At 41.5% G+C, this 13,155-nt stretch overlaps 1 protein-coding gene across 1 annotated transcript in view; it reads left to right on the top strand.

Moving 5' to 3' along the window:
• Slc9a4 (solute carrier family 9 member A4) overlaps window positions 1-9,956 on the top strand; it is a 53,966-nt gene extending 44,010 nt beyond the window's left edge. The window contains exons 10-12 of the mRNA XM_059243971.1: window positions 2,023-2,154; window positions 2,969-3,056; window positions 9,598-9,956. Of these exons, the coding sequence (XP_059099954.1) occupies window positions 2,023-2,154; window positions 2,969-3,056; window positions 9,598-9,956 (579 nt within the window). The remainder of the gene's footprint in view (window positions 1-2,022; window positions 2,155-2,968; window positions 3,057-9,597) is intronic.
• Window positions 9,957-13,155: the final 3,199 nt, after the last annotated feature.

The raw sequence follows: 13,155 nt of genomic DNA, 5'->3' as shown, positions 1-13,155 counted from the left end.
AAAGGAAGAAAGAGAGAGAAGACACTAGCATAGGACATTATATGTGTAGAAACTTCTGAGCTTGCCTTGTAGGATTGTGCTGTCTCCCGTGCGGAAGGCCAAATAGACATGGACAATGGTTTATCAGAGAAAATAGAAGCCTGGATGTCCAAATGTGACTTAAAGCCTCCTAGGCAATGGTGTAAGAAGGTATAAATAAACGTATTAAATGTACTTAGGTTAGACTCGTCTTTATATAAGATGGACAAGAACCTTACAGCGAACTGTATCTATAGTTATTTCCCCCCAAAATTATCAGAGCAGTAGACTTGTCCAAAGCAGTGGATAAGGAGCCACTAGGTAGAGCAGAGTCATGTGCTGCCTAATTCTTCTTTGGCCTGGAGAACTCCTTCTTGGTAACTCTTTGTTCTAGGAAGATTGAGTTCATTAATAAACAGATAGTGAAAACCACCTCTCTGTGACCTGGGTGTCCAGTAGAGCACAGAAAAGTGAAATCCATTGAAACACACAAAGTCATAGCTCTCTTTTAGGAATACCCTCTCTATTCAGGCAGGAAACTGACTATCTCACCTCTAGGTGGGTATGAACCTGGCTCATTACGAACCCATATATTATATACCATAAAACTAATTTCTTTTGCAGTGTTTGATAAGAAACAATAGAATGGAAGTATGTATGCCTATTTTCACTTCTTATCCTTAGGAATCATCTCATGGTACCTGAAAGTATGTTTCCCTAGCAGACATCTGGGGTGTGGTCTGTCATCAGCTCTCTTTGCTCATGCTCACTGTCTTTGAAGGCTGCGTTTCAGTCACACAATAAGAAACTCACTGGTGGATTTTTCCCCGTGGTCTTCCCTACCGTCCCTTCAAGTTGGTTAGTCATTCTGACCTTAGTTCTCACACCCCTTCCATCTGCACTTGTCCCAGGAGAGTACCCATCAGGTGCTGCAGGCTCAGCTCAGTGCAGTGAGCCTGCTCCATCAAGCCTGGGTACGTGCCCTACTCCACACCTCCCAGATGATCCTAACATTTTGTCTCACCTGAACGTACAAGCCAAAAATCTTTGTTAACTTGACTCTCCCAGATGGCTGTAGGCGTTTAGAAGACCTGAATTGACATTATTTATTTTTAATCCCATGCTTGCTACAGCACCTAGTAGAATATTCATTTTTTTGTTATTGAATTCATTATCCTTTTTAAAGAAGCCACCATCCAGTAAGGATGGTACAGGCAGCCGTGACCATCTTACCCAACATTGCTTTGCAGTGTATTCGCACACACAGTGTGTCACCTACCGACTGTAGGCAATTTGGCATTCACTGAACTTGCAGTGAGCAGCTGTGGGGACAAGAAGCTCCACTTAAGCATCTTTCAGACACACGTTTATGAATAGATGTTGGCCTGTGGTCAATGACAGATTTCTACCGGTTTGAAGTCAACGCAAGGAGGAAAAGTACTTTAAAGCTCAGTGGGTCCAGTTTGTCAAGATGTTCCTTCCTTGGCTCTGTTCTTTAAGTGAAGCCTCTTCCTTTCTGAATTGATGAGACTCATGATAGAGACAGTTTAAATGTGTGTGTGTGTGTGTGTGTGTGTGTGTGTGTGTGTGTGTGTGTGTAGGGAAATGTCTTTTATTGAAAATCAGAAATGTGGAAATCCCGAAATTTAATTTTAATATTTATCTTACCCAATAACTCTGAAGGCCTAGCATCTAAAAATGACCCAGGAAAGAATATATGTGTGCAGGGCAGCCACAGTCTGTGGGTGACTGCTGTGGGGGTGGGTAGAGGGGGTGGTAGGGCTGCTGCAGGGATTAAGGGATTACTGCAGGCACTGTTCACAGCCACAGCCAGGCTTGAGAGTCTGCTTGCAGGCTTTCCTCCCACGGAGGCTTTTTCAGTCATGCTAGAGGCAAAGCTGAGCGCAGGCGCTCTGTCTACCCACTCTAGCAGTCTCCGGATGCTGCTGGGGCTCCCGGTAGCCCTGGATTTCACACCTGTCTATTTTTATGCTCTTCCTACAGACCCTGTCCTACAACAAATACAACCTCAAACCCCGAACAAGTGAGAAGCAGGCCAAGGAGATTCTGATCCGCCGCCAGAACACGCTGAGGGAGAGCATGCGGAAAGGCCAGAGTCTGCCCTGGGGAAAGCCGGTAGGTGGGGGCTGTCAGCTAATAACTGGGACCGTCCTTGGGGTAGAGCCTCATTAGCTGAGGGTAAATCACTATTAACACTTTCTACATACTAAAAACCTTATATGATGCCAGAGAGATGGAAAAGCCATAGAGGACAACATCCCAAAGCAGCCCCCCACCACTAATCTGAGATTTCCAGGGCCTCAAGCATCTGTGAATGAAGTAGCCTCCTCTCTGGATCCAGGACTCCAGGGCCTCCGACATCTGTGAATTAAGTACAGCAGTGAGATGCTTTCCAAGGTGACATTGAGTGATCCCTGAGCTGAGTCTATATCCAGAACCCATGGTGGCCAAGTACTGAGCATCTCAGAACTCCTCCTCAGACCAAAGTTTCTAGGCCTCTCAGGATGTTGACTAGAAGGATTTACTTTTGCCTCGTCTCTCAAGCCTCCTCGTCACATGACCAGTGAGCCCCTGACATCTTACTAGTTAAGGCTATATAGTGCTCATCATGTAGGGACTGCTGGATGGACACTGAGTCTAGAAAAGACTCTGATTCTAATCCTGTTGGAGGCTATGAGAGTAACTTTGGAAGATTCAAAAGGGTTCTTTCAACGAGAGAGAGAGAGAGAGAGAGAGAGAGAGAGAGAGAGAGAGAGAGAGAGAGAGAGCAGATATTGTAGATATTGAGCTCAGAACAATATCTTTCAACAAAAGTAATTAAATGTCCGTGAACTGCCCAGCCCAGGGCTGCATCCTTCCCTTCGTCATCTGTGGGCCAATAGAAAGTGCAGTAGCTCATTCTGCTTTTGTTTCTTCTTGTTACCCACAGGCAGGCACCAAGAACTTCCGCTACCTCTCCTTCCCCTACAGCAATCCTCAGGCAGCAAGGCGAGAGGCAAGGGCTGCTGAATCCACAGGTAACCACCCACGCTTGGCTGTTTCCTCCTGTGCAGGGTCAGATGGTGAACGTTTGGGGACTCCAGGGCCAAGAGGTACAATCAAGACTATTATGTAGATACTTGAATGAGAAGAAAATGATAGCGTCCTTTATGAGTAAATTTCAGAGTTTTGTTTATGGCACAGAGATTTGACTTTATCACAATTTTGTCATGCACTACTATCCTGTTTTAAATTTCCAGCCATTTAAAGTGTCTAGATAATTAGTAGGTCACATGATCTCATCACTGGTATCTTAAAGATGTGTAAAAGGACTCTTACTACTGCCATCCAGGAGTCCCTGCACTTCAGGGCAGTTGTAAGAGTCCAGTGCAATTTAAATATGACGTTAACTTTTATTGGAGTGATTTAGTCAGACTTACTGATTAACCGTTTCCCATCTAACACATAACTGAGATTCTTAGGTATTGAAAATGCACATTATTCTAATAAAAGCCAATTTGCAGCTGGGCAGTGGTGGCACACGCCTTTAATCCCAGCACTCGGGAGGCAGAGGCAGGCGGAACTCTGTGAGTTCAAGCCCAGCCTGGTCTCCAAAGCGAGTTCCAGGAAAGGCACAAAGCTACACAGAGAAACCCTGTCTCGAAAAACCAAAAAAGAAAGAAAGAAAGAAAGAAAGAAAGAAAGAAAGAAAGAAAGAAAGAAAAAGCCAATTTGCTATGTTTTAAATACTTATATAAAATGATTTCTGTTAGAAAAGGGTAATATATAATATAATAAAGTGCCATGCTACCTGCTACTTAAACCTTCAAAATCACTTTGGATGTTCAAATAAACTAAAGGCACAGGATCTTAAAATAATTATTTGTTAAAGGCAATATAACTATTCTTTGAAATAATGGTCTTTTGGTATGTTTTTCTTGTTTTAAGTGGCTTCATGTCAAACCCAACTCCGTCACTGGACAAACACAAGGAAGGGAGTTACACAGACTTTTAAAACTTGAGTGTAATCACTACAGAACATTCTAGTTAGCACCCTTCTGTGGGTCTCTCTGTTATCCTGACCTTTCCAGAGCCGATATCCTATACAGAGAACCATGTAATCACAGAACCATCCTACCATCCTAGACATAAAAATGAAACTTTGACTATTGCTTTGTCTTTTTCCCCCTTAAATTTCCTAGTTGATTTGACAGTGTCCTAGAGTAGACAGATTTCTCATCTCAACAGACAGGAATTTAGTTCTCATTTTTAATTATAAAATACTAGTCAATTGCGTAGAGTAAATCATAGTTTATTTATATTTCAACCCATCTTGAGCCTTTTCTTTGTATATGGAGTAAGTCAGGTGTACCCTTCAGATTGCTTGCTAGGACCATGTTCCTCCCGACACCATCTTCTCCTGTAAAATGAAATGTCACCATTATACTAAATTTCTTCCTTCTGAAGAGGGCTTTGGACTAATAATTTTGTTTCATTAGTCTTGTTGTCTGTTCCTGATGACACTTTAGTAATTAGTGTCATTTGATATGATCAAGGCGTTTCACAAACAAAAGTGAAGACAATTGAAAAGAGGATACACAGACATGGGACACGCAACAGATTAGTTTTGAGATATCTTTCTTATTCTAGTATCTCAAGTTCAGTCTCATCATTTCACAGATTGGTTTTAAAATATCTTTCTTATTCTAAGAACTCAAGTGAAATCTCATCATTTAAGTGGGTAGAAAACAAGAAAGTGCCACAGATCTCTTCTGGGGTGGTCATCAGTACTGCAGGATTCTGACAGGGGTGGCAGCAGAGCAGGTTTCTGGGGAACAGATGTCCAAATGTAAATTAGCATTACATCAAACAGCTAAGTAGTCACTCCAGATACTAATCCTTGCAAAGTGTGCTTTATTCCAGAAGGTAGGAGTTGTTGAGCATTTGGAAATGTATTTATGTATTCATCACATTTAATTGGCAAAAGGACTCTGATATTTATTTTATTACAATATTTATTAATTCTTTATAAATTTCATACAATATACTTTGACCATATCTCCCCTACTCCTTCCTATAAGTTTGTACAGACACCCTGCCTCTTACCACCATCTACCCTCCAATTTCATATCTTTTTTTTTAAAGTAATTGATCAACTCCAATTTGTGATGTCCATATATTCCTGGGGGTAAGGCCATCCACTGGAGTACAGTTGCCTTAAGTGGAGCCACATCTTAAAGAAAACTGAGTCTTCTTCCCCGAGAGGCCATTAATTGTCTATAGCTCCCCAACTGGGGAGGGGGTTCATGAACTCCTCCCCATTCTATACCAGAATGCTGATTGGCTTGATCTTGTGCAGGCAACCTCAGCTTCAGTGAATTCATGAGTTTAGCAGTCCCTAACCCTTTAATAGGTTCCTTTAACAAATAGCATCTCAAGCATATTTTCAGTAAAAGCCATCAATGCCTAGAAATTTTATGCATTGCTCACTTAGCATGTTTTTGTCATTGTTGCTAAACAGAACACCTAAGACCAAGCAATTTATGAAGAGGAAGTGTTTATTTGACTCATGGTTCTAGAGGCTGAGGAGTTCAAAGTGGACTCCACACATCATGTGAGGTGTTCATGAAATGTCATACCATTACTTATGACATCACCCAGTAGCAGTCTATGAGAAAGCTGGGCAAGGAGCTCTCCTATGTAATAACAACCTGTTTAGAGAGCAGTAACCAGTGTTCTGAGAACAAATCCTCCTAAATAGCTTCCAACTTCATTACATTCAATAATTATTGCTCAACAGAAGTTTATTGTGGGGACAAACTACAGCAAGAACATACAGGAAGAAAAAAGTAAACATTATAGCTTCACTGCTGTTACCTCTATAAAGGAATAATATTGGTAGCTTTCATCTATGACAGCATTGACTAGAAATGAAGCTTGCCACAGAGACACAGGGTACACACATGAACATGGACCATAAGGCTGTTAGAAGAGGCTTGTAGCCAACTATGCATGTAGGAAAAACTAGCCATGGATGTTACTGGTGAGGGAGGAAGATTTTACATGAGTGATACTCATGTTTCTGGGAAGGACAAGAACTCTCCAAAATGCTAACTTCTCATGAATTAATCCAGAGTTGGAGTAAGATCTTAATCTCTGAGGATGTTTGTTTGCTTGTTTTTTTCTTTCTTTCTAATGTGTCAAGTAGGTTCTAAACTTCATTCAGATGGAAGTGGTTGAACCAGAGAAGAAGGTAATGAAATTTAACTTACCAGTCACCCTTAAGTTTTAGAGGATTGTGGTAAATGTCAGAAGCAACACTCAGGAAGTCTCACTCATGATGTCTCACTCACATAGCTGCCTAGCCAGGATGTGAACAGGATGACATCAGTAGATACACTAGGGAACAGCACACCAATTAATTATCCACTGCCAAATGATCAGCTCTGAAAACATGTACGTTCAGATAAGATTAACCAGACTGAGCAGGTTGTATTTACATATTTTGCAATATACATGTAACAACAATTAACAAAAAAGAACCCCCCCCACAAAGGTTATGGAAGCAATCACAATGAAATGAAGAGAGTCCTCAATGTGTGGCTAACAGTTTGATTATTTGAGAGCACCTTCTCTCCAAATACCAAGAGAAGAGGGATATTCTGGCCAGGAGACCTTAGGCGGCATGGTTTCCTCAACCAGGTAGTCTGGCCAACCAATGTGAGTCCATGAAAACGCTTTCCTGCCTAGCTCTATGCAGACCCACCAAGGCTTGCTTGCCCCTGACAAGGATGTCTGTGAATTCCATGATGGTTTTAGAGACCTGCATATTCTTTCAGGGTTCCTATACCTTTAGGTTCATGTTTTATTACAATTACAGGGATCCCCATCCTAAAACACCTTTTATGTGTGAGACAGCTCTAAACCTATGGAATTAGAGATTGGTGGTAGTGAGAATTATACAGAAGCAGGAGAGCTCTTAGTGCCATTGAACTGTACTTTGGAATGGCTGAAGTGTTTATATGTGTGTATATATATATATATATATATACATATATATATATATACACACACACATTTCATTTATATATATAGAATATATATAAAATATATTTTTAAAATATATGTATATACCTCTACATCTTTGAAAATGCAGAGATAAGGAAGTACTGCTCTCTGGGTCTGAGTCACTAGACAATGCACATTGTATGGTGCAGCTAATCCCCTGTGGGTTTGGCTCCACCCTGTCCCAAGCAGAAGCACTTTCTCTGTTGTCTCCTTTAGCTTTGGTAGTTAAGCCTGTTAGTCTGGTGGAAGGTCAACATTCCCATGTTGCTTGAGAGGTTGCCATTGTTCTTCCCTCGGACCACAGGACTGGGTGCTCCCCTGCAGGTAGACACGTGAAGGAGGACCAAGTACAGTCCCCATCCTTTCTCATTTCACCTTCTACATTACAGAAAGTTCTTTCCCATTTTGGGCAGAACTAGTCACTTACCTTGAGCTCCACTTTGCAAGTGGAGCCTCTTCTAAATGTTCGGGGCTTCACTTTGCATTGACCTAAAAGGAGGTAGAGAGACTGGCTACACTGTCCACTCATGGGGAGTTCCAGTAGTCAGAAGGAGTGGGAAGAATGAGACAGGGACAGGACTTGCAGACAGAAGGAAGTGTCCACACCTCAGAGTGTCTCCCAACTGCCAAAGGATCTGGAGGAACTGAGGTTCAAGCTCCACTCAGCACAAATTAAATGGTAATTGTGCCGGGCGGTGGTGGCGCAAGCCTTTAATCCCAGCACTCGGGAGGCAGAGCCAGGTGGATCTCTGTGAGTTCGAGGCCAGCCTGGACTACCAAGTGAGTTCCAGGACAGGCAGAAAGCTACACAGAGAAACCCTGTCTCGAAAAAAACAAACAAACAAAAATAAATAATAATAATAATAAAATAAATAAATAAATGGTAATTGTGAAAGAAAATTGATTATGCTATCATCTTTACCTCCAGCCGAGCACTCTCTATGTTAACCCCCAGCTACCTGCCTATGATGATTTGGCTGCATTTTGGCAAAACATTTTTGAGCAGGGTATTTACAGTTTTCTTGTGTCTAGTAATATATGCACATTTTTGTCAAGTACAAACCTTTGGGCATACAGTATTAGTTTTATGTGGTTTCTTTTAGCTCTGTTTTCTTTTTGCTTTTTTAGGGGAGAATAGAATGTGAGAGAAAGAACCATTTTCAGGTTTATGAATAAATACCTGAAAATATTAAAATCCTGAGGAGAAGATGTAAGGGAAAATAAATTCACCAGTCTAAAACTTGGAGGAAACATTAAATGACATTTATGAAAAAAAAAGTCCTTTGTTGAAGTAGAGGAAAGGGCACTGTGTTTTAGGAATGGAAAGAAAATTTGAAATTAACTCAAAAGCAGGGCATCACATGGATACCAGGTGGTCCTGTCCCCCATAACACAGCCTTAGCAACATACATGTGGTATGTAGAGTTGTCTTCTGCATCTAAGTTGATTTTTATTTCTCCTCCCTATTCTCCCCAAAACACAATATAACAATTATTTGTGTAGCATTTACAATGTATTCTGTATTATAAGTAGTTTAGAGATTATTTAAATTAAACTGTAGGATGTGCATAGGTTATATGCAAATACTGTGCCATTTTCTATGAGAGACTGGAGGATGTGCGAATTTTAGTGTATCTCCTGAGGATACAGAAGAATGACTCCAATCCCACTTTTACCAGCAATATCATGTTGAAAGTCTCCTCATCCTGAAGAGCAACTCTAGTCACTTTCCATATGATATGAGGACGATAGTTTTACACATCTGACAGGGCCATTAAGTTGATTAAGTGGCATAAAATGTGCAAAATGAGTAGGAGAGAGGCAGGCACGTGGTCCCTCCCCCATGAGGGCAGGCTCTCAGCCTCATTACGTCATCGTGTACCACTGCAGTCTGCTCATCATCTACTCCATTGACAGAGGAGCATCTGTCAGTGTGGATCTCTGCCCCCTCATCTCTGTTGTCTTCAGGGTTACATTTCCAAGGTCAAAGCCGTGAAGCTCAGTAGAAGAGCTTTTAGACAGCTACCCATGAAGCATCAAACCAAGAGCCAGGCATGCAGCTCACCCCTGTAATCTCGACACTTTGGAAGATAACACAAGGCCATCTTGCATGACAGGATGAGACCTTGTCTCAACAAAACAGAAACAAACAGGGTGAAAACCAACTGTTTTTAATGGAACTTTTAGTATAGCATTTACCTTTTAGAAGACAATTTTTTTTAGTATATGCTTGATGTTATTATTAATCCACTATTGGGAAAAGGTACTCTGCTACTCATCTAGGGAGACTGGCTAGATGCACAGGTTTCCATGCATCCCCACTTATTTGTAATAGTAAGCAAATCGCACTGCCCTCCTGGTCCGCTGGGGTTGTGATGTTGAAAGGGAAAGTCATGATGACCATAAAGCTGAGAGCAGGAGCTGCAGTCTTGAGCATTCTTGTCACCTGGGCATGAAGTCTTAACTCTGATTTCAAGTTTTCTTTCCCCTCTTGTCATCGTGTCTCCTTAGATGATGATGATACGGATCCAGGATTCCAGCCCTTGATGTTCAGTGCACACTTGCGAGCAGGGTCCCTTCAGGAAAGACGTCAGACACAGGCGATGATCCCCATGAAGAGCTTACACAGAGGAGAGAAGGCACTTAGCTTCAGCCACCGAAGAAGCAACACCAGCTGGGAAGAGCATGCCGGATGGGGCAGGAGGGATGTCATCCGGCCAAAGCCACTGTTCTATGCAGTGGATGAGGAGTATGAATCTGGAGAGCAGACAGAGGAGGAGACATCAGCAACCAGGTCCAGATGGATAGCTGAGCACAGACATAGCAGAGAACACTACAAATCCCACAGTCCTTTGCTCCATAGAAAATAGTTCACTGTTCTAAGGATGCTGGGTCATTCCAGAGTCCCTATTCCATTACCATAAAACAAAAGTTCTCACAGTTGACAACAGAGCTATCGAGTTTGCATTTTTGAAGCTTTTGGACAACTATATATATAACAACAGGATGGCTTTTCACAGCAAACTTGAAGGCTGAGCCACATACTTGTCTTGTGCCTTTATGTGTAACAAAACTGAACTCCTTCTCAGAACAGCCAGCCATATCTAAGGATTTCAGAAATCTACCAAGCTCTCCTGGTTTTCTTCCAGACGTCAAGGGGGTGAAAGTGGGGCAGTGCTGGGATTGGAGATATGTAATGATGGCAGCCATTAAGAAAACTCATTGTGGAAAAAAAAGCCCAAAGAACAAAGAATTAATCACTGAGAATTCATTTTAACCATCTGAGCTATGTCGTATTTCAAGAACTATTCATGATTGGTCAGTAATTCCTATTGGCTGTATGCATGTGCAACTTACAATCGATTAGAACTAGCAGGGATCTTTGAAGTCATCTGACTCAGTTCCTTGTGTTTTCAGATTGGGACACTTTGACAAAGATTCCATGGCATGTTGGCCACCTTGCAAATTGAATGCATTTGGCTTTGATTCTTTTCTTTTTTTTTAAACAAACTCTTTTATTTTCAAAGGTACAATAATATACCTCAAATGAGAGGTAAAATTTGTTGCAACATTGTTATATTTAATCAGTGATATTAACAGATGTGATCTGCACTATAGGAGTTAATCTTTAAACAATGAATTTATACACTATTTTTATAATTGAAGTGTTAATTTAAAAATAAATTTTAGAAATATAAGAGCCACAGTGAATTAGCATTGACATGAATAATAGTATTTATCTGCTGTGAATTCGTAGTTTGTGATGTTTTTGCCCTGGAGTTTAGTAACTATTCTTCAGTTGAATTTTTCATGGTGATGATTCCAAAGCTGACCTTGAACATGACACTTCGGCTTGCCAGTTTGACCAACCATTTTATCTCTCCTCCTTCCTTGCTCTTTCCCTCTCTTCTGTCTTGGTATCTACAGGTGAATGAGCATGTCTGGAATGTTACTTACTATGCCAGATAGCTACACCTGGGCTCATCAATCAGTTCAATAAATATCCATTTGCCCTTACTGCTTTACCCACCTCCACCAGGCCCATCCGATGGAATCAAACACATCTTTAAAGGCCACCAGCAAACACTCCCTGTTGCTAAGAATTTCCCGGATTCTCTTAAGCCCTAGGTGTCCCTGTTTTTCTTTGGGTGGGTCGGGAAACATGCCTGTGAATCACGTGTACACATGGACATGTGTGTTTATTCTAATGGTTCAAAGGACAAGGGAGGATAGTTCAATCATTTTAACTTTTGCCCATCTATCACTTGTGACTTTTTCCTCACTGTTTTCCTTCTTATTGTCCTTATGTGACTTTCACCAATTTCTTTTTTCTTTTTCTTTCTTTCTTTTTTCTTTCTTTTTTTTTTTTTTTTTTTTTTTGTTTTTTTGTTTTTCGAGACAGACTTTCTCTGTGTTGTTTTCGTGCCAGTCCTGGATCTCGCTCTGTAGATCAGGCTGGCCTCGAACTCACAGAGATCTGCCTGGCTCTGCCTCCCGAGTGCTGGGATTAAAGGCGTGCACCACCACCGCCCGGCGATTTTGTTTTCATTAGTTGTCGAGGTGTCTTCTACGTGGATGAATACATGTAAAAGTTGAACAGAAGACAGTATTTTTGAGCTGGGAGGGATATTAGAGAAGATTTTGTCAACAGACATTACTGTTTTCCAGATGTCAAAAATCATGTCCTGAAGTATGACCTGAAGTCAGCACATGGTTTGCTTTTACTTGGGGGGCAGGGCTAAGGATTTGTCCTTCAGCTTGACCTCTGGAAATCATGACCATGTGACTGCTCCAGATTCCCACTGTATGAGTGGTTTCACCCAGGTTCCTACGGTTAGGAGTAGAAATGAAAATCAAAGAAGTGTATTGTTCTATGATCTTGGGAATCTGAAATAGAATTTGTTTTCTAAATCATACAATATCTTCATTTTTAATAAAAACCATTCAGTGTCAAGTGAGTGCAATAAGCTCGGAGGGAGGAAGCACACTTAAAATTCAGGGAAGCAGCGGTCAAAGGGAGAAAGACCTTTATGCTGCACAGAGAGGTGGTGAGTCAGTCTTTAATCAGCAGCTGGAGGTACAGAGGCAGAGAGGGGTTGCCAGAATGCACTGGTGCAAAGCTATGTGAGCAATCTATTCTGCAGAGGCAGAAGATGCTGCCTTCCTTTCTGGACTCCATCCACAAAGCAACATAAATCCAAGTAGCAAGGACTCCTTCCCAGAGTAGCCAGTCATATCAAAGGACTGTAGGAATCCATCAAACTTTCCTGGTTTTCTCCCAGACATCGATGCCATTTAGAAGAGAGGGGAGCTAGGATTTAGAGAGATGTAATGGTGGAAGTTGTTAAGACAACTCACTGCTAAGCAGAGAACCACATTCTATAGGCAGAGTGCAACCTTAAAGCAAAGCAGAGGCAGAGCATCCCAGGTTAATTAACAGGGAAACACTATCTATGACATCATGTCGAGGACAAGAAGACAATGCTCAAAGGTGTAATGCATGCCTGTCCAACCTTTACTTTGTAGAATTCTCTTATCTACAGGGGTCACATCTGGGACCCTGAGTGTGTGTCTGTACTTGCCTATAGTCCTCAAACCTATAAATACTAGATTTTTTTTTGCTATATAAACATAGCTACAATAAAGTAGGCACAGTATATAAAACAGGCCCAGTGAGAGACTGGCTATAATAGTAAATAGAACAAGTGTGATAATGTGTTATTAACAGTTATTTCAAATGTGAGAATCATTCATCTCTGCAAATTTCCGTTTAGTAGTTTGGCAGTTGATCGCATGTGATTAAAATTGTGGAAAGTGGAACTTGGGGACAGGGAGGCCCACTCTACCATGCAGAACAAAGATAAGTGAGAAACAGAAAAAATGGCCCTGCGTGTGTGCTAAGCTGCTGCCTGCTTTCTTTACTCCTTTACCGCCCACTTACAGGGGCTGGCTGGGCTCTCTGATGCTGGTGAACATCCTAGGGGAAAGATGTTTGGGTTGGCTGTAGTCACCTCGACTCTCTGGCCACTGAGTCCTGCAAGTCAAACCGTCACACAAGCAGACTTTATT

Source organism: Peromyscus eremicus, chromosome 16_21 (assembly GCF_949786415.1).
Source record: "Peromyscus eremicus chromosome 16_21, PerEre_H2_v1, whole genome shotgun sequence".
Lineage (NCBI taxonomy): Eukaryota > Metazoa > Chordata > Mammalia > Rodentia > Cricetidae > Peromyscus > Peromyscus eremicus.
Note: the sequence above shows the minus strand (reverse complement) of the source record. Positions and strands in the feature narration are given on the sequence as shown.